This window comes from Cnephaeus nilssonii (genome assembly GCF_951640355.1).
Source record: "Cnephaeus nilssonii genome assembly, chromosome: 5".
Lineage (NCBI taxonomy): Eukaryota > Metazoa > Chordata > Mammalia > Chiroptera > Vespertilionidae > Cnephaeus > Cnephaeus nilssonii.
In genome coordinates, this window is record NC_137076.1 from 2,572,625 (window position 1) to 2,594,276 (window position 21,652).

The 21,652-nt window shown below is 49.1% G+C and overlaps 1 protein-coding gene across 3 annotated transcripts in view; it reads right to left on the bottom strand.

Annotated features, from left to right (window-relative positions):
* Positions 1-17,260, bottom strand: part of CAMK2D (calcium/calmodulin dependent protein kinase II delta) — a 159,061-nt gene extending 141,801 nt beyond the window's left edge. Inside the window, exons 1-2 of one of the 3 annotated variants that reach the window (XM_079771813.1) lie at positions 16,481-17,260; positions 15,093-15,187 (exon numbers count right to left, since the gene is read on the bottom strand). In XM_079771813.1, coding sequence (XP_079627939.1) covers positions 15,093-15,187; positions 16,481-16,545 — 160 coding nt within the window. In that variant the 5' untranslated portion in view covers positions 16,546-17,260. The remainder of the gene's footprint in view (positions 1-15,092; positions 15,188-16,480) is intronic. The other 2 variants (XM_079771814.1, XM_079771815.1) reach the window with 2 other exon arrangements.
* Between the last annotated feature and the right edge of the window lie 4,392 nt (positions 17,261-21,652).

A 21,652-nucleotide genomic window follows, 5' to 3' on the forward strand; every position in this document is an offset into this window, starting at 1 on the left:
GCTTCCCCCTCCCCTCTCCCCCCCCTCCCCTCCCTTCCCTTCTCTTCCCAGCGTTCTGGGCAGGAGAGCACAGGACCAGTGGCCGCACGGCTGGGCTCATCCCAAGCATGTCCACGCGGCAGAGAGAGCAAGTCCACCCTGAGCTCACGGAAGGAAGGAGGGAGTCGCACGCAGGCCTCAGGGAATCCCATGTTCACTCTTCTCTTTAGAAGAGGAAAAGGGAAGTTTTGCTGGTTCTCAAGCTAATCCAGGGTTTGAGTGAAAGATACTCCGCCTGCTCCCTCCTCAGACCCTCCCCATCACCCCCAGAGCAGCTCTGCACCCAAAAGCGAGGAGCTAGCAAACCCTGCCGCAGTGTGGACAGACTGCCGGCCGCTTACGGCCACGCAGGACAGGCCCGGCTCCAGTGGGGGGCGGGAGGGTGGGCCTCACACGAGAGCATGACCACACCTGCCATCAAACACCAAAATCCCCATGGCACCAATATTCTAACAAAATCCTGGTGCAAAGACCCATGCCAAAGTCCTTCTAGAACAGTCCCCTCGAGTGAGAAGGTTGCAGAGGAGAGGCAGGTTGGATTGATGGTTCTTTGGCTTGAAACAGATAGATGTTCACCTGTGGACACAGCCAATTTAAACCATGACTAAATCAAGACTTTCCTGCTGGGGGTGTATTTCTCTTTCCTGTTCACAAAGGGAAAATGGTCATAATTCACTTTCTTGCATTGAAACTACTTCCATTTCTCTTATAGCCACCAGCATCTCTAAGTCCCAATGCTTTCTGAGCTACTGGTTACACGCACATGTGCTAGGATGCACTTTAACCAGGTCAGTAACCAATACTTCTACACTCCACTACATGGCACTGTCTCCATGGTAAACTCTGCACTTTGTACCTTCAATGTGTGTGTGTGTGTGTGTGTGTGTGTGAATAGTACTTCCTCTCCCTTAGGTATATATACAAGAGAAATAAAAACATAGGTCTACACAAAAACCTTGGACACAAATGTTCATAGCAGCATTACCTATACCAAAAAGTGGGTACACCCAAATGCCCATCAGCCAACGAAAGGATGAACAAAATGTGACCCAGCCACACAATGGAACTTTACTGACCTACAGCACATGATTTAGCAGGGCCGAGCCTGGAAATATGCAAAATGAGAGAAGCCACACCAATACCACATGATACGCAATGTCCAGAATAAACACAGCCATCCGAGCAAGCAGACCAGGGGTTTCCTGGGGCGGGAGAGCAGGGGTGGGGAGTAGCTGTTCATAAGCAGGCAGGCAGTTCCTTTCGGGATGATGCCTTTACAGTTAACAGGTCACAACCTGAACTCCTGACCCCCCGCCCCCCAGTCCCATCCCAGGTCCCAGGTAACGTCACCACCACGAGAGCGTGCCTTTGGCCATAAACGAGGAGCTACGCCTCCGGCCCCCTGCACACCTGGCCGCCTTCCTGTCCGCAAGGTCCATGCTTCTTCCTTCTGAGACACAGCCTCCCCTCCCTGCCACCTTCGCCTCCCCCGGAGACCTGGCTCCCCTACACGCCCGCACAAGGGCGCACGGCTGCTGTGAACACCGCCCTGAGGCTCGGTGTCCGCTGCCCTGCCAGGATCACGCGCTTCTCTCCTCCCTGCTCATCACCCCAGCTACGAGGACGTTCTTTCTACTCCTGCGCAAGCTGGAGTCCCTGTGCCTCTGGCCTGAATTTCCTCCCCCTGGTTTGCTGTTCCTCACCCCCTGGCGAGCACTACCTCAGAGCCCTTCTCCCTTGCTTCACGCACCGCGTAGCACCGATCTGTCAGTGACCCGTCCAGCCGCTCCCACACCACCTTTCTCCTTACTGCATCCCCAGAACCAAGAACTGCACATAGTAGCTGCTCAATAAATACTAGTTGAAGGAGGGCTGATGGTGAGATAAGGGAAAGATAAGACATGGATCACTTGGCAACTGGAGAAGCAAAGTCCACGGCCACAAAACGTCAGCATCAATACATCAAATGCATCCACGCACTAAAGACAACAGCTCCTACCCACTCTTTTTCTTCTCCAAATAAGCTTCGGTTTTATTTATCACCCACCTGGTGGATCCCTGAAATTAGTCCTGAGTGTGTCTCTACTTTTCTATTTTGTTAAAAAAGCAAGGTTTTACATAGTATCTCCATTTATTCTTTAATTCTAAGAAACAGTTGTTTTTCTTCACTCACTCAGCAAACATTCATTAAGTAGCAGCTAGACTTCAACCCATCTACTTGCTCGGGTTGGGATGAGCCTGCCTCCCACCTGCCCTCCCTCCTACAACCATGGTGTGGGGGCCACGCCCTCCCTGTTAGGGCCCTGCTCCCCAGGCCCTGCGCACAGCGCCTCGCCCCTCTGCGACCCCACAGGGAGCCCTCACCTGCTCGGGGCTGGCCCCTTCCTGAAGGAGTCCCACTCCCCCACCCAAGGCTCTCCGCTTTCTGCATTCTCCCCCTCGTGCTCTCGCCATCCCTCGTGGGGACTAGTCACCAATATGCTAGATGGACTGCCCGCCTCACAGGGGAGGGGCAGGCTTGCAGCGGTCAGGGAGTCGGCGAGGCCACGAGGACGAGCAAGCAGTGCGGACAGGAACCCAGGCCACTGGGTTTCAGGGTCCACACTGCACTGTCTCCGGGTCCCTTTCTCAAGGACCACACCCAGTTTTCAATGGCTTTGTAGACCCTTGTGTCTGAATATACTGCTTACACCCTATAAAGCAGTTCTTGATTCTGACTTCTCAATCTGTTACATGAGAATTCCCATCTCCCCTGACTGATCCTGGAAGCCCCCTCATCCTCCATCCCCTCAAGGGTCAGATCACTCAGTACGTCCACTCTGTGCCCGCCCACCGCCTGCTCCCTAACGTGTCCCTGCCACGGGGCAGACCTTACATGGCTGTAAGCTTTCCTTTCTGATTTCCCACAGCTTCTCTATCTTTTGCCCAAACAGGGATCTTGGTTCTTCCCCGACTGCGCCCGGTCCTCCTTCCTTCCATCCACGTCTCCTTCCTCTGCCGCACGCTGCTTCACGCACCTCCACACCAGAAGTCAGGACTCGGTGCCCGAGCGCCCCCTGGCCCCTCCGCGCCTCCCCTTCAGCACCCGGCAATGCTGCGTCTCCTACCCTCCAGTCCAGGCCCTAAGTCTGGTTGTTGGACTGACCACATTTTACTTTATTTTATTTTATTTACTTAATCCTCACCTCAGGATATGTCTTTATTGGTTTTTAGAGACAGAGAAAGAGAGAGAAACATTGATTAGTTGCCTCCTGCACGTACCAGAGCTGCGGATCAAACCCACAACTCAGATGTGCGCCCGCCTGGGAATGAACCGAAACTTCTGGGCGTCCGGGACGCCATTCCACACCTGAGCCTCGGGCCTGAGCGTCCCTTCTGCCGCGGGCCCTGAGCCTGCTGGGGCCGAGTGCCACGGGGCTCCCTCCTGGCGCTCCTCCTGGCAGCTCTCGCAGCACCTGCCAGCGGCTGCGCCCTCGCCCTACCTGAGGCGGCCATCATGCAAGTCCCGCTGCTGGACGCCAAGCTGCAAAGGCACAGCTCACACAGGTGACCAGGGAGATGGAGTGCATGTCCGTGGGGATAAAGCGGCAGATAAAATGGCTGAAAAACCATTCAGGAATAAGGTTACTGACCCAGAGACCTAGCCCAATCCCACCCAGGCAATCTGCTCCGTGCTCCGAAACCCCCAGCCCCCTGCCCCTCCAATGCTGCCTCCCCAACTGCCGGGCCCTGGGGCAATGTCAGGGCGCCACTGCAAAGGGCACCCTCGCCCACACCCACCTGGGTCTCAGACAGGTGTCTCAGATCCTGCAAGGAAGGCTAAGGAAGCACCTGTGCGGCCTCACAGACGCTCCATGACACCCACTCCCTCCCGATCCCCCCGTGGCTGCGGAAGCCTCAGGACACAGGGGCGCGGGGTGGAAAGGGTTACCCTCTCAGAGCCACGGGCTATTTTTAACCTGACCCTGTGCGCCTTCGCTGCATATTTCCAACACTGGTATCTCTCAATTTGGGCTTTTTCTTTGCTTCAGATATTTCCAAAACATATTTCTACCTTAAAGTCTCCTACCTAAAATAATTTCTTAAAGTTTATAAACAAGTAACAAATATTTAGTGAAATAAAGTAGTATTATTCTAAAGAATAAACACTCAGCCATCCTTTACCATCCCTGCTCATGTCTTAGGGACTTCTCTTTGCTAAGTCACTGGCAGAACACCAACATCAGCAGGAAAAGGAAGATACGGGGCTACAGGTAACTCAGGGATGGGTTCTGTTAACGTAAAACATGCTACGTATGTATTTTTCTTTCAAACAGACTTCAGGTTAACAATTCAATGGTGTTTTCCCTTTTCCTGATCATAAAGATGCATAAGACACAAGGGGGAAAAGTCAATCAAAAGAACGTTTTTTTCCAAAAATAATTTCCAAAGCACGTAAATGGTAGAGAGAAGCAGGCCTCAATCCCCTTCACGGAGACAAACAGTTGTCTTTGACAGCGTTTCCTTCTCGGTTCTGCTGGAACTGCCTGACCTCAGGAGACGCACACTCAGAACAGCAGCGGCCTGGACTCGGAAGTGTGCTCAGTATCTGGAAGCGGGGTCCCCCCAGCCGGCTTCCCCCAGCCGGTACCCCCCGAGTCACGGCTTCTCAAGCAGCAGAAGGCTTCTGCTCCGCAGACGCAGCTCCCACCTCAGCTCAAGAACACTCCGCTGTAAACACAGGCACACCGAGTGTCTCCCCTTTAAAACCACAGGCACCCAGCCCTTCATGTCAGTAAAACCAGGAAGGAGCTTGCAAATTAGCTTTTTATAGCTGCTAAGATCTTTTTAAAAATAGGGGATACTGCATGGCAGAGCCGACTGGGGAGGTCATGCACTATTTACATGGAAGAACCTTCTAAGTGAACGATATTTTTTTTCATTATTTAATAAATGATTATTTCCAACCACCAGCTCGTGCTAAATTATAAATTATATCACACAATTCATCTGACTATTAAATTTTGAGCTTTTCTTAAAAAAGCATTTTTAAGGCAAAAACTGGGAAGAGTATACAAATCTTACTGCTAAAAGCTCTAGGTCCTCCATGTGCTCATGTAGCATCGTAACATGAAGTCTGGGAGTAATTTATTCATTCACTTATTCAACAAAAATCTGTGAAGGGTGCCAGGCAGTATTCCAGACACTGGGAATCCAGGAACTCTGAGCGAGGTTGAAAGCATTTTTAGACTTCCTTCTTACCTGGGTTTGAACAGAGCCCTATGTCCTCTGCCAGTCATTATCCAACAGGGCGCCGAGGGACAGCCCAGCTCGCTGGGCATCCACAAACACGTTCCCTCGGGCACTGGACTGTTGGTTGATTTGAAAAAAATCTCTGATTATCCCCCTCCTTTATCTTCCACTTAGTCACTCGATTCTTGTTTAGACTGCCCCAGAGCTAAAGGAAACAACACGTGGGGACGATAAGAAGCTGCTCTCCCTCCCTTATCCGCTGTTTATCCCAGTGAGTCAGGCTGTACCCACAGCCCACCTACCGCCTAGCCTCTCCCCAGCGGGCCTGGCTGCGCAGGACTCACCAGGGAAAGGTGTGCATGCTCTCCTGAACCTCTCTGCTCAGGGCCGAGTATCTCCATCAATCTGGTCTGGATTGGCACTTTTTACTTCCTTGCTTCTCACATTTTTTATAATACCCTCTTAATTTGTGTCTTTTCTACCAGCTTTAAATTCAAAACTGGCTATTTTCAATGCCCCGTTCAGACAACTCCCCCAGGAAGTCTTCCTCACCCCTCACAACCAGTGCTTGGCCCACACCTCCAGGCAAGCACTTCCACTCTGACTCACCCCCTGCGCCATCCAGGGCCCCAGGGCTCCTCCCCGTGTGAGGAAGGACCACATCGTGGGGCCTTTATTTGTCAGGCACCAGGTCTGCAAGCAGGTCTGCCAGCAGGGTGAGGACATGGGGCATTTGGTCTGTCTTTAAATTGAAACTGAAATTCAGAATCACTGCCCCGCAAATGGTTTCACTGATGACATAAATGTCACGGGTGGAAATGGACACAACTTTCAGGATGAAACCTGGCTACATTTATCAAGAATTCTGGAAACTCAACCCTCTAACCTATTAACTCTCTTTACGAATATTTCCTAAGAACCAGAAATCTGAAGACAAATTTTACTATTATATCATTTATCATAGCAAAGAACAATTTTTAAAAAAACCAGTAATACTAAACTAATATTTTACTCACTGATCTATAATTCGTAAAAAATTCAAAAAGAGAAATTTTACATTAAGCAGTACACAAAATTGTATATTCTAGTCCAGTATTCTGAGAATTATTTTTAAAAAGAAAGAAGACAAAACATTAACAGTGACTGGGGAAATTAAACTATAAATATGTCTTCTATTTTTCTGTATTTCCCCAGATTCTGTATTTTTATGATATAATTTTTAATGTTTTTATACAAATTAGTAACAAATAATTAAGAACATATTTCAGAGGTGTGTCCAGATTGTATAATTCTCTCTGTACCTAACCAATATTTATGTACAATCTTTAATATAAAAAAGCATGTACAATTTGCTTAATTAAAATAAAACATTCATAATGGCTAAAGTTTCTACTAAATGGCCAAAATGTTCAGCTGAGCTAATTTTCACATACCACTTCTGCCACCATGACTACAACCTTAAGTTGCCTTTTAAAAATATGAATGGCATTTTGGAATATGAAAAGAACAGCATATTTTCTAAAACTATGTGTGTGTGTCTGTGTCCACTGAAAGCTGTAGAATCACAAAACCCCTGATTTCCAGTAACACATCCCACAAGGGAAGCCTGCGGGGGCGGGGGGGGGGGGCACTACACGGCAGGCGCTGCAGACGCGCCATGGGGCCCAGGGCCTCCAGCTCGGAGGCAGCCGTCCCAGGCCTCCTACGGGCTCTGGGATGACAGACACAGCAGCTGTGACAGCTGGCCATACCTGCCTTTACTAAACCATCAAATCATCTCCATAAGCAAATAATAGCCATCCACTGTGTATCAAAACTCCCTAACGTATCACCAAAACCCTTTTTAAAACGAGCTTCTTTGAAACGTTAAGTGTCAAAGCAAGCACTGGAGAGCGGATCACACCGGGAAGGAAAGTGAGCTGACACTTCATGGCCAGCGAACACCGAGTCCAGCGATTAATTTCTAATTCCCAAATTATTTCATTCTTCCCTGATGATCCTTCGTTGTGACTCAGAGCCTCAGGTTCCTCTATTTAAAAATGGAGAAAGCACTGTCTACCCAGAGGGCGTGGTGTGGATTAAATAAGACAAAGTGTCTTTAAGTATATACCTGTTGCTTAGAAGGTTCTCTTTAAAAAATGACTAATAACACTTATATTTTATTATTATTATTACTATTATGATTATTATTATTGATTTGGTAGTAATAAAGTCCCAAGAAGTTAGAAGGAGAATGTAGTGTCAGAAAAGAGCTAATAAACTAAAAGAATCAGTAATGTTGTTGCTCTGTGTATAACTGTAATGATACTTAAGATAGTAAGAATCAAAAGCAAACAAACAACAAATAAAGCTGACTTTTCTCCCCCTCAAACCTCCCAGTTTCCCCATCCTGGAGAGAGACATGAATTCACCTTAAGAAGTATTGTTATATCTACCTTAACTGGAATCATAGAATTCTGTCACCTAAAAATGTTCAACTTCATTTAAAATTATTTAATTCTAAAAATAACTTTATATAGATAGTTGCAATAAATTTACCATATGAATAAAATAACATTTTCATTACAAGCAGATATTAAAGCTATTTTGAACAATCTCTCCAAATTGTTTATTTGCATGTGGGTACTTGAACACCAGCTTTGTTGTGGTTTAAATTTGTATTTCAGTCCATATGAGATGAGAGCCTTCCTCCGTTTCTCTGGGCAGAAAGAATCTCACCTCCTTTGAAAACCCACAGCACCTGATTCAGGCCAGTCTCTAGCACCTAACAGGAGAGCAGTTAGGGCCATCAAGCTGGCAGGGGAGCAGTTAGGGGCATCAGGCAGGCAGGAGAGCAGTTAGGGGCATCAGGTAGGCAGGCAGGTGAGTCTATTTGGTAGGTAAGCCTTGTTTTCCCTAACACTTTGCCCTTGTAACCATTCAATATCTATATATACACTAGAGGCCCGGTGCACGAAATTCATGCATGGGGCAGGTGGCGTCTCCCTTAGCCCAGCCTGCACCCTCTCTAATCTGGGACCCCTCAAGGGATGTCCAACTGCCCGTTTAGGCCCGATACCACCGGGATCGGGCCTAAACGGGCAGTCAGACACCCCTCTCACAATCCAGGACTCCTGGCTCCCAACTGCTCACCTGCCTGCCTTCCTCATTGCCCCTAACCACTTCTGCCTGCCAGCCTGATCACCCCCTAATCACTCCCCTGCCAGCCTGATCGACACCTAACTGCTGCACTACTGGCCCGATTGCCCCCAACTGCCTTCCCCTGCTGGCCCGGTCACCCCTAACTGCCCTCCCTTGCCAGCCTGGTCGCCCCTAACTGCCCTCCCCTGATGGCCTGGTCGCCACTAACTGCCCTCCCCTGACGGCCCAACTGCCCCTAACTGCCTTCCCCTGATGGCCTGGTCGCCACTAACTGCCTTCCCCTGGTGGCCTGGTCACCCCCAACTGCCCTCCCCTGCAGGCCTGGTCCCACCCTACTGCCCTCCCCTGCAGGCCTGGTCCCCCCCCCAACTGCCCTCCCCTGCAGGCCTGGGTCCCCCCCCAACTGTCCTCCCCTGCCGGCCCAGTCACCTCTAACTGCCCTCCCCTGCAGGCCTGATTGCCCCCAACTGCCCTCCCTTGCAGGCCTGGTCCCTCACAACTGCCCTCCCCTGCTAGCCCGATCACCCGCAACTGCCCTCCCCTGATGGCCATCTTGTGGCGGCCATCTTGTGTCCACATGGGGGCAACCATCTTTGACCACATGGGGGCAGCCATCTTGTGTGTTGGAGTGATGGTCAGTTTGCATATTACTCTTTTATTAGATAGGATAAAGAGGTAATATGCTAATTGGTCCTAATGGTGTCCCAGTCAAGACCAGTCAACAGGCAGGAGCTGGTGCGTGGGGACTTCCGCCCCCAGCGCAGGCGCGCACAGGCCTGCCCAGCGCTAACGTCACGCTGACTCGGAGGCGGAGACCGCTCCTGACACAGGCACCCGCAGGCAGGAGCTGCTGGGTGGGGACGGGGGCGAGGACTTGCACCACCAGGACATGAGGCTGCCACCGGGGGCGGCCTCCCTGGTGGAGGCGCGCGTGGGCCCGCGGCGCCGCCTGGACCAGAGGGTGGTGTCAGGACGGGTCGTGGCAGCCCCCCTGCCCTCCTGGCAGAAGCACGGCCAGGCCCATGGCGCCGCCTGGCCGGGAGGGGGGGCATCAGGACAGGGGCGGGGGCGGGGCCTCAGCAGAGAGCTCTCAGCACTCCTGTGCCAGGCTCTGAAGGTGCGGAGAGGAAGGGAGAGCACATAGGCAGTTAGGGGGTTTAGGCCAGGAGGGGAGAGCAGTTAGGACCATCAAGCCGGCAGGGGAGCAGTTAGGGGCATCAGGCAGGCAGGAGAGCAGTTAGGGGCATCAGGTAGGCAGGCAGGTGAGCGCTTAGGAGCCAGTGGTTCTGGATTGCGAGAGGGATCCCAGATTAGAGACGGTGCAGGCCAGGCTGAGGAACCCCTCCCACCCCCCGTGCATGAATTCCGTGCACCGGGCCATTAATTTATTAAATAAAAACACGTAAAGTAAGGTCACATATGTGAATGTGATTAGTAATCTATAAAGTAGTATGAAATATAAGTTACTACTAAAAAGGTATTACATTTTAGACTAAAAATATTGCTAGATACTCCATTTAATGTATCACCGTTAAGTGAAACGATCTTAAAAATGTTAATACACCTCTTATGTAAACAATCATTAATTCATTGCCAATAATTTTTTTAAAACCTTGTACACATTATACTCTAATAAATGGAGAGAGAAAGATGTTTTAAAAAAATACCAACCCAGGCCTAGAGACACTAGCAGGGTGGCTGCCTCAATATCAGCCAAGGAAGACTGTCAAAAATTAATTAAAATTCCATTTAACAAAAGAAATTAAATGCCCAAGAAAATACTACTATGTGCTTCATAGCAACTCACAGTTAACATTAAAAGAACTCTAAAAAGGAATTACTGAATTTTACATTTCACATTGGGTTGGTTCCGTGTGTCAATGGGAACGACAAGTACTGATCTCACTGTATACCAACGAGGTTCCCAGGGCGCTCAACTCTCACCACAGAATCTGCCAGACAGAAGCTGACCCTGGTTATCAGGGCCAAAGCCAGCTACTGACAGCCACAGCTTTGCTAGGTTTGCCTTATTTAATTGATGCTGGAACACAGAAAGGATTTTTATTATTTCCTAGAAATGTAGATACACACTTTCATTTTTATTTCCTAATTGGTTTTTTAATATCAATAATATTCTCATTCACCAAAAGAGGAAAATAAAAGTCTAATGTCAGGGCCTATGTGAGAATGGAAATACAATTAAACATAACTAAAGAACACAACATGATAAGGATGATACATGCCATTTTGGGGACCAATAATTGAAGAGTTGTAGAGATTCTATGAACAAAAATAAAAATGATTTACTAATTTTTCTTAAAACACTGTTGGAGCCAAGAAACTTTTAAAAATATTTATTTGTTTAACAAGTTCTAAATAATCAAATCAATAACATATTCTGTGACTCATCTATCATCTCATCTATTTGTACTTCAAGACAAGTAACCACGGGCTGAGAAATTACATAATTTCTGGACTATCTAAATGCCAAAATAAGGAAAAAGTAATAGGAGTTAGTTATTGACATACCTATTATAGCATAACAAAGAAACTTCAGAACATATATTCAACCTTCAGGTTTCAAAACTGAGACCTAATTCTGTGTACATGGTCAAGTAGTTTTATAAAGGCATCAATATGTAGGAATTAACAAAAGTAGCAACATCAAAGACTACCGACATGATTTAATTGCATTATGTCTGAAGATTTATAGAAAAATAAAATTTGAAACCCTTTTCTAACTTGCATAGCAGAGTAAAGGTAACTACTCTTATCATAGCATAATTATTTTAAGCTTCCATTGGAATTCATTATATTTAACAAAAACAGGGACTTCTGGCACATCACACTCTGTCATAAGTGGTTTCTAATGATCAAAAAATACAACGGGAGACGCACATCAAGTCACCACGACCATAAAAACCTTTCAGCCCGGGAGCTTTCAGCGCAAAACCCACCCCTTGTCCTGTCTCTAAAGACACCGTCATCGGGGCCACCAGCCACCGGCTCTGACCTCCCAGAGCCCGACAGCACCTCACAGTGACAATCAGGTCAAAACAGACCAAACATCAAGAGGGCAAGCCCCATTCGCACTACCTAAGTACTAACCTAATTGTTTGGGATCAACTGACCAAAGGATCTAATTTCTAATTCTCATGGTAAAAATATGAGATAAAATCCAAGTACCACTACCTAGCATTTACCAAACATGCTTTCTATTCCTATCTAACACAAAACTTCTTAGAAGACAGAAATTACATATAAAATATCAGATGCTTGAGACATTTCTACATTACTTATTTTTATTTTTTTAAAGATATTTTTGTTGATTTCAGAGAGGAAGGGAGAGGGAAAGGGAGAGAGAAACATCAATGATGAGAGAGAATCATGGATCGGCTGCCTCCCCACTCTGGGGATCGAGCCCACCACCCGGGCATGTGTCCTGATCGGGAATCGAACCGTGATCTCCTGGTTTGTAAGTCAACACTCAACCACTGACCCACACCAGCCGGGCTACATTATTTATTTTTAAAACAAGCCAAATTATATGAGTGTACTTATCTATCTGATCAGAATTGCATGAGGAAGCCCTGTGCGCAGGTGTTAACGCAAAAGAAAGGAAATTCTTCAGGACTCTGAGTCTCCCAAATATGGCGTGTGTGACCAGCAGCTGAGAGGAAGCGTAGCTGAGAAGGTCTGCTGGAAACCCACCGAGACCCACGGAAGAACGCCGGGGGACGGGGGCGGGGTGTGCAAATCTGTGCAGGAATGAAGCCACATTTTTGGCAATTCCCTTATGGTCTGGGATGACAATCACTGGCAATGGCCTTCTTCTTCAGTTGTAACGTTATATTTAAAGAACATTATTTTGGTTGAAGGACCTGTCTGGTTGGTCTTTAAAACTAATAGGTTTAAAACTCGGATTTACAAAGGTATGTGGCATTTCAAATGAAACACAAATTTTTACCAAAAAAAAATTATACGTGCCACAAAAAACACCATATGCACCCCCGACAAAAACAAAAAATTTAGCATGCTATTTTGCATTTCATCCTACATTTCCCTTTACATAAAATTTTTGTAATAGTAGTGTTTTAGGATCATTATATTCTGGGACTGGAGTGTTTTTAAAGGAGAACTCATCTTTTAAAGCATATGCTCTGATACACTCTTTACAGACGACTTCACACCCCAATGTGCTTGTTCTGAATAAACAAGGTACCTCCCTCCTTTCCACTCGATTTAAGAATCAGGTCTGATCCTGGTCACTCTACCAAGCCATCCTGTGTCCTCCAGGCTGTGGCATGTTACACTACAAAACAAAAGCATGGTATTTCTCCTCCCAACGGTTATAACCTAATATGGGTATAGATTAAACAAATGTATACATTCAAAGGCACAAGTAATTTATAACCAGTTCAATTGTTTTGACAATATAAAATAAATTAAACTTCTTGAAGTTAAAGTACTGTAATATTTTCAGGTGAGCAATAATAATAGATAAAATTGACACAGCACTTTGCAATTTAAGAAGTGACTCTCATACAATTCAATGAATCCTCACAACCCATGATACTGTCTGGGCATCCTCCCCTCCAATTTTATTGGTGAAGAACCTGCCATCAAAATACTATAGAAACTGACGCAGTTTTACCTATTAAGTAGTAGAGCCTAGAAGCAAATTGGGTTCCCACAGTCAATCAGGGCTAACACTGCCTCTCTGATTGACCTTCCTCCAGATACGTCACCTCACTAGCTGCTTACCACAACCCACAGAGATAACAGCAGCTAACCGCCACTCCCAGCACGGAGCAGTCGGTGGTAACTCATCACTCCTCACATGCCCCACAACAGCAAGTGTTCTAGGCTTACCCCGGTTTCAAGGTGAGGAAACTGAGGCTCACTGGAAGGAAGGAAGTGCCCAGGAGCAGCTAGCAGGCAGGGGAGTGAGACTTTACAACTGCAGCGGGTTAAGGTCAAGCAAGTGAGGAGCCGCCTGCAGCCCAAGGAGAGGGGAGGAGAGCAGGAGGCTGGTCTCCGTCCTGCACCCACCGCCTCTCCGGAATGCAGGATGAACGTAACTGGGACAGTGGGGAGCGTGCCTCCAGGAGAGCAAGGCGGCTTGGGGTGCAGACTGCTCTTTAAGCAGAGGATGGGCAGGGAGGGGGCAGGAGCTGGGGAGGAGGAAGGGGAGGCAGAGGAGAGGAGAGTGCAGTCAGTGCGTGTGAGCGGACATGGCGTCTGCCTCTCAGCGTGGGTCAGGTGGATGAAGAGGGACGGCTAAGTGAAGCAGTGTCCGCTGGGAGAGAAGCCAGCCTCTGAACTCTGGGGGGGTGGAGGTGCCTGGGAAAGAAGTGCTCCCACGGGTGCCCAGCGCCCGCGCCCGCGCAGGAGGAGGCGGCCCCGGCACTGAGAGGTCGGGCCGTCCACATTGTTTAACAACCAGAATGTCCTTTACAGCTGAGCAGCTCCCCTCCCTGCCGAACACCTTCCTGTGGGAGCAGCAGCGGGAAGGGAGCATCACTGAGCCCAGTGCTCCCCCCCCTCCGCTGCCTCTGCCTGGGCCTGGGCCTGCTCAGCACAGAGGCTCCTCCGAATCACAACAAACCCCACCTGCTCAGCACAGAGGCTCCTCCGAATCACAACAAACCCCACCGAACCTATACGCTGAAATGCCAGCCTGCACCTACAGTCCACGTGAGGCGGGATTCGCAACAAATAAAGAAAATCTTGACAGAGACCAAACACAGTGATACCAGAGGCCCAGGCAGCAGCACTTTTTTGAAGACAAATTAAACCTTAATGGAATTTCTTTTCTTATTACTTAAAATAAAATAAACCAGGTCACTGAAATTGGCTTACACTATGGCATTTTGTTCATTTTCATTTCACGTTTCTTTCGTTAAGCCATAAATTCCCATGGCAATACCTTAGCCACATTCTCACAATACCTGGGAGCCTCACATTTCAGTCGAAGTACTTTCGCATGAGTTCAAAGAAGTAACACGAGTGCAGGGAGGGCGCTCCAAGTTTCTTGCTTATGTCAACAGCTATTCACGAGCATGAATTATCTCTGGGCTACTAAGCATGTGCAAAATACATTCCGGGTCTGTGAGCAATCTCAGTGCGAAGGCCAAGGGGAGGTCTGAACTGCACATGGAAATGTCAAAACAGGCTGAACTTCCTAGAATACAGCAGTCAAATTTTTCCCCCCAAAGCAATGAGTGTTAAATATACCTTGATGAATTAAGTTCAAGTGTAACTACAATTGAAATATATGAATCAACTGAGCTCTGACCTATTTTTCCTCTCAAAAGCAAAAGGAAACAATGATAGTTGTGAGACTTACATTTTTTCCATTCCAGTGGTTTTTGAAAGTTATTTCACAGTAGAGCTAAAGGCAAAATACACTTCATGACATTTATTTGCTTTGAAATATAGTTATTTGTGTTATTGCTCATAGGACAGTAGAATTTTTATAAAAACTTGTTAAATTGTATTTGCTCATTTATTTTTAAACTGTATAGACCAAGAGGTATTCAGAAAAGAACTAATCTCTGTACGTGACACACGACCTAAGTCTATAATTCAGCTGCAAGGATGTGATGTACTTGCAAGAGAACCCCCAGTGGGCCTGAGAAACACAAAGGTAACAGACAGGCACAGTGGAAAACACCTACCCCTGGCAGATAGCTTCTTGGTGTTGATGATTTTGGCAGCATATTCTTGACCAGTAGGGATTTTCATACATCTTCTCACCACTGAGAAAGCCCCCCTGAAAATAAAAAAATTACCAGGTCATCTCTATAATCAGCTCTGATAGTTACTTAAAAATTACAACATTCTGTTGAATGGACTGAATTTTCAAATATCAGTGCACTATGGTAATATCCAGAAAATGACCCACTCTTCCTGGAAGCCCAGACCAGCCTTGATGCTGAGAACAGAGTAAATCTCATTTAACTGGGAGCACACATTATTAATCAACAAAATGACAGGGACTGCCACTGAAGAGGCTCGTGTCTGCACAGGAAACAGGAAAACCTTGTACAGTTCACACACTCACACCGCACCAAATGCTCCAGAAAAACCCTGCAGAGAGCAGAGCTGAGGAAGAGCAGCAAAAATCTGCTGCCTATTTATCCTGGTAAGAAAAAAATTAATGTGGCTCCAAGTGAGCAAAGATGGCGATGGTTTTCATTAACACATAAATCTTGGGAACATTTGTGTGGTTTAAAAAACCCTGGTATGGTGATTTCTCTGTGCCTGTTTTGGGTTGGGGGAGGGGAGAGATTTGAATTAAGCTGCTCTTCCAACATATTCTCCATGTTTTCACAACAAACAATGCACAAGCATGTAAGGATAGCAAGTTCATTCCATTTAAAAGGTATTTCCATTTCCTTTAATTCAGCTGCACGAACATCGTCATACACCGCACCCTTTCATCGGTAATAGTGAAAACAGAGGCAGAGGACTGGGTTTGGGTCAGATGTTGCATAAATCATAAATCAGCCTCCGTGTCGCCCCTGGGTCCTGCGCACAACCCGACCCTCAGCAAATCCCGTGCCTCGCTGCACACCTCCAGCCCCTGGTCCCCGCGCGGGCCTGGGCAGGTCCCGGTTCTCTCCCCGCACATCTCCAGCGGTCCCGCCGGTCCACGCACCGCTAGGCCACCCTGGGGACACCACGACGTCCACAGGCCGCGTGTAGGTCCTCTAGGAAGGCGGGGATGCGCGCGGGCCTGGAGGGGGCGGCGAGGGTCTCCGGGAAAAGGGTGACAGTGGCGCGGGGCAGGGTCTGCCTCGCCCGAGCCCCTCTCTGGACATGGAACTGCGGGCGTCAGTAGCACGGCACTGCGGGGACAGCGCGTCCCCGTTCGCGCGTGGTCGCCCCACGGGCTCCGGAGGCATCTCCGCTTACAGAGAACCGTCTACAACTACGGGTTCTACGACTGCGGGACCGCCGGCCCCGGGGCGGACGCGAGGGCGGGGGCGTAGGGGGGCAGGGCGCCTGGTCCGACCCGTCCCCGCGGAGAGCACCCTCCCGGCCTCCCCGGCGCCGCGCTTACTTTCCGAGCTCTTCGAAGAGCTGGTACTCGTCCGTGAACCGGGTGCAGGTGGTGGTGGAGGCCATCGTGGGGCCGGGCTGTCCCCGGGCCCGCTCGCTGCCCGCGTCCGAGAGTGGCCGCCCGCCGGATCGCGCGGGGCGGGGGCGACCTCAGCGGGCTCCTGCTCCTCCGCACGGCCCGCGGCCCCTCCGGACGCCGCACCGCCCTCCCCGCCGCAGAGGCACAGTGCTCAGTACCCGGGGCCGGGAAATGGAAAACAGCCGGCGCGGGGCGAGACGCGAGCAGCCAGCAGCTGCGAATGATCCTGGGCCCGCGGGCGGGGCGGAGGCGCGCGGCCCGGGGCGGAGCCTGGGCGGGGTTCCATCGCGGAGGGCGGGGCCGCGGGCGGGATCCGGCGACGAGGGGCGGGGCCAGTGCAGAGGGCGGGCGGTGGGCGGGGCATGACGCCGGGGCGGGGAGGCTGGAGGGGCACGTGCGGGGCGCGCGGGCCGGCGCCCCTGGAGCCACTGCCCCCGCCTCGCGGTCCCAAAGGCCCTCGGCGGCCCCAGCCCGCCCCTCTGCCTCAGGCCGCCCGCGTGGGGAGAGGCGGGGATGGGCCGACCGGCCTCAGGACTGGGCGGCGCGTGACCGCGGGGGCGGGGCCCCGCCGCGAGCGAGACCTCGTCGGGCCGGGCCTCCCTTCCAGGACTGCCCCGGCCTCCACCTTCCCGCCTCCTCCAGGTGGGGGTGCTCACACTCGGGCAGCCCCCACAGGGGTCGCCTTCGGCCGTCACGGTAGCGGAATGAAGGCAAAAACACCGCCCCCGGCCACACCTTCGCTCCTGAGGGACGCTCCGACCGTTCCGAGAGGAAGGCGGTTCTCGCGAGATTTCCGCGCTGCTGGAGGGGCGGGGCCTCTGGGGCGGGGGAGCGGTTACGCACCCGGTAGGCTGACGTCATCCACACACGTGAGCACGCCTCGCCCGCCCCCCTGCTAAGAAGCAGAGGGGAGGTCGCGGGCCTCCCAGGCAGCGGGCTCTGCCTGGTGGTACACGCGTGTCTGGCGTGAATGCTGATCGTGAGCCCCGGCTGCTCCTTAGCATGCGTGTCATTGTTTACGGTAAAAGGCGAGAAAAATAATCGTGCGCTGCGTGGAAAACAGTGGATAAGTTAGGACTGCGAAGGCAGCCCTTGGCCTTCCCGCAGGCCCTGTGCCCTTAGTAAGCTATAACATTGAAAGGTTGGCTAGACAGGGAGCCAAAGCTACAGCGTTATGAGCGGTGGTCTGTTCCTTCTGCTTTACTGCCTTTTGCTCGGCAGCACCCACAGGGAAACCTTGTGACTCCATCGCTCATTTGTTCACCCTTAGCCTTACATCATGGACTCAGAATTTCACAGCTGGGAGAGGCGAGGTAACAGGGAGAATCTAGGATTGAAAGGCAGTGTGGCTTGCACCCAGGGGCTGCTATTGTCCACGTCACACCTAATTCCCTGTGCCCCCATCTTGGACATGTTAGACTGCCAATAACTTGAGTTCTCAAAATGTTCACAATTTTTAACGCTTACTGTAACAAAATTGAACTTTATGCATATTTTGATTACCAGCCTTAAAAGTAAATATTACACTGGTACGAAAGAGGATGGTACCAAAAACTACATAAAGGGAAGAGACAGGGTGTCTAAGCATTAATAGTGGGGCTATAACGTGGGAGAAACCCCTACCAATTCGGTCTAGGTTAAAGATGTTTAATATATGGCGTAAATATTTAGCAAGATGGTTCCAAGTTACAATGCAATGATTTCATATTCTCTGAATCTAAAAATGAAACAAAAAGTAAAATTAAGACAATAAATCAAGTTATAACATTTTACAACTCTGGGGAAGAAAATTGTTTTTTAAATACTCACATAATGAGGTCTACATAATTACAGTATTTATCTCAGTTCCTTAAATTACTGGTAATTGTAAATGGTTATGACAATAAAGGAAACATAACTGAGTTTTAATAGTGATGTATTAGTAGACAACAAATGTGTACTTTTTTAAAGCAAGCAGTCTACTCAGTCTGTGTTTGCTCTGGTCCTTGATCTACTGTATAGACTCTATATTAGTACAGATAGAGCAAGGGCGGAGGGGACTTTCAGAACAACTGTTGACAAATCAATCAATATGGAGTCACTGTCAGCCATGACTGCTTATGCCAAGTGCTATGTCAAGACTGAGACAATGGCGCGTAAAGGGGACGCCCTTAGGAGGGGCCAGGAATGCCCCAAACCATAGGTCTGAATGCGTGGATAGGGAATCCGTCTGGACACTGATACAGGTAAGGGCAGAAAAGGAGTGTGGGGAGCAGGGGTAATTGTAAGAAGTATTAATGATGCTCTGTTAGCAGTGACTGTTGTTCTGGTTAAAGAAGGCACATTCTAACCTGGCTGGGAGCTGCCTGTTATCATGGAAAGATCAACAACCTTGTTGCAGAAACCAGAGCCACCAGCGCTTTGAAGATCCCCAGCCCTTTGCATATCACCAGCGCTTTGAAGACCCCCAGCCTTTGCACACCCGCAGCCTTTGCAAATCTCCAGCTCCCATTACCTGCAAACTGCCCCTTTGGTGTACCCTTTTGCCTACTTCCCCAAGTAATCTTTGTCCTTCTACCCCATATAAGCAGCCGGCTTATGGGGGGGCAGCGCAGATGTCTGTGGGTGACCTGCTGCTCCCCCTGCTGCCGGCAGGACTGGAATAAGCGCTCACATAGGATCCAACCCTGTCTCTGGGGGATGGGCTCAGGAGTGACAGGCAGCCCGGACTGCTTGGCTGTCGGTTACACCATGAGTGGGACTCCAGCCCTGGTGGCTGTAAGAACTCAGCTCCAAGACTCCACACTGGACCCTCGCTCTGCTCGCTCCTGTGGCGCACGCTCCCTCTCTGTGTGTGACCTGTGTGTGGCTGTCAGCTTCGTGGGAAGGATTCCCTCAGAAGCCTGGCGTTGGGGAAAGACACAAATGTGTGGGTGACTCTCCTTGGGGATGCTCCCTGGCTCATGACATCTATGTCTTGAACTAATTAAAACATTTCTCTTATTTAAACAAATATTGACAATTCTTGCTGAAGTTGGACTCCTCAAGACAGAGGTCCTAAAGTTACTAAGAAGTTGTTCCATTTGGATCATAGCCCTGGCCTCCTCGCTGGCCTTCTGCTCTGCCCTTGCCCCCTTCACTCGAGTCGCAGCCCAACAGCCAGACGTAGCCTCTTAAAAACTCAGAACAAGGATCCCTTTGCTCACAACCTTCCGAAGGCTTTCCATCTCAGACTAAAACCCCAAATCCTAAAATGGCTCCCAAGGGCCCAGGGCATCTGCCCGCCACCCAGACTCCTTTAGTCTTCCTCCCTCAGACTGGGCCTGGCCCCTTCTTGCACCGGCCACACTGGCCGCCGCTGGCCCCGGCATGACTGGCACTCCAAGCTAGAGGCTTTGTATGTGCCCCTCCCTCCTCCCAAGAATGGTCCCCCTTGCCGAAACCGGTTTGGCTCAGTGGATAGAGCATCGGCCTGTGGACTGAAAGGTCCCAGGTTCGATTCCGGTCAAGGGCATGTACATTGGTTGCGGGCACATCCCTGGTAGGCGGTATGCAGGAGGCAGCTGGTCGATGTTTCTCTCTCATCGATGTTTCTAGCTCTCTATCCCTCTCCCTTCCTCTCTGTAAAAAAAATCAATAAAATATATTTAAAAAAAAAAAAAAAAAGAATGGTCCCCTGTTGTTTATCCGCCTATCTCCTCTCTTCACCTCCTCCCAGCATATTCTCAACTATCACTCACAGGCATAGCCTTCCTTCCCTGGCGACTTAGCAATTACTGCTTTTCTTTCTATCCCTGCTCCTGCTTCCTTTCCCCTGAATACCTATTACCCGCTACTATAGCATACGTTTTACTTGTTCCTTGTGAATCATTTATACTTCACAGCGAGAAAACAAGCTCCCCACCCGCATGCGTTATTGTCTGTTTTGTTTGCTGCTTTGTTTCCAGCGACTGGAATCATGCTTGGCACAACATAGTGGCTCAGTGAACTGTGTTGACAGGCAGATTAATTATTGGGGGCTTACACAATCTAATCTCAATTTTCATATTACAGTTGGCAGCTGATAACATACCAATAAGACTTCTTACTATAAAGTGTGATCGTTTTTAATAAGGACGGTAATGGTAGCCCATTACTAAAAGTACTTATGTGTCTCCACAAGGAGACCTTGTTGAAACTGTGGGGTCGTGCATTACAATGGAAAATTTAGTAAGGCCCATACATCTCAGAACCAGAGATTTCTTGTTTCTTTAAAGACTTCAATGGCAGGAAAATTAGTACTAGATCCTTTTCCCCTGATGCCAATTATTAGTGTATTTTAAAAATCCATTTTCCCACTTATTTAAAAGACTTTTTAAAAGATATTATATCCATTTACATGTGGGTTGGCCTGTTCCTGTGACAATTCTTTTCTCTTAATTCATGGAGTTTTAATGCTCTTCTCTTTCATTTTTCATACCTGGAGGGAGGGGGAGGGCAGGCTTCAATGAGTCGCGTATTTATGAGCAACACTTCTTTTTCACAACTACTTGGTTGATTTAACAAAGAATGTGTGCCCTCAAATTAAGAGTGAAAAGTTGTTTCTGAAGGTGAAGGCAATTAAACCAGGTGGATTATCAACATGGGCAGAAAACAAAACAGAGAACCCCTGCGGCTTAAACGTGGAGAATCGTGCAATTAATTTTGCAATATTTATTCTGTAAATTACAATATTTATTCTGTAAATTCTGTAAATTCTCTGTATGAGGCCAGGGGCTCTGAGGATGCACAGTAGAACAACATGATAGTGTCCCCACTTTCATATGGTCGAGTGGGGGAGATGGACATGAAATCAGTTATTCCTAAAAATGCCAGTACTACAAAGGAAGACTGTAGGGGGCTATGACAACGTACTCTGTTTGTCTTGGTGGAGTAGGCAAAGGTTCTTCCTGAGAAAAGGGGAGCACACTGAGATCTGGAGGATAAGTGGGAGTGAACGAGAGATGAGAGAGGCCAGGGAACAGCATGCTAGGGGATGGGGTGTGGCCATTCAAGGGACCAAGAGGCCCGCTGTGGCGGGTGCAGGGAGCAACGCCAGGCTGTTGCCTGGGACTTGAAGGACTTAGTTTGGGTGTG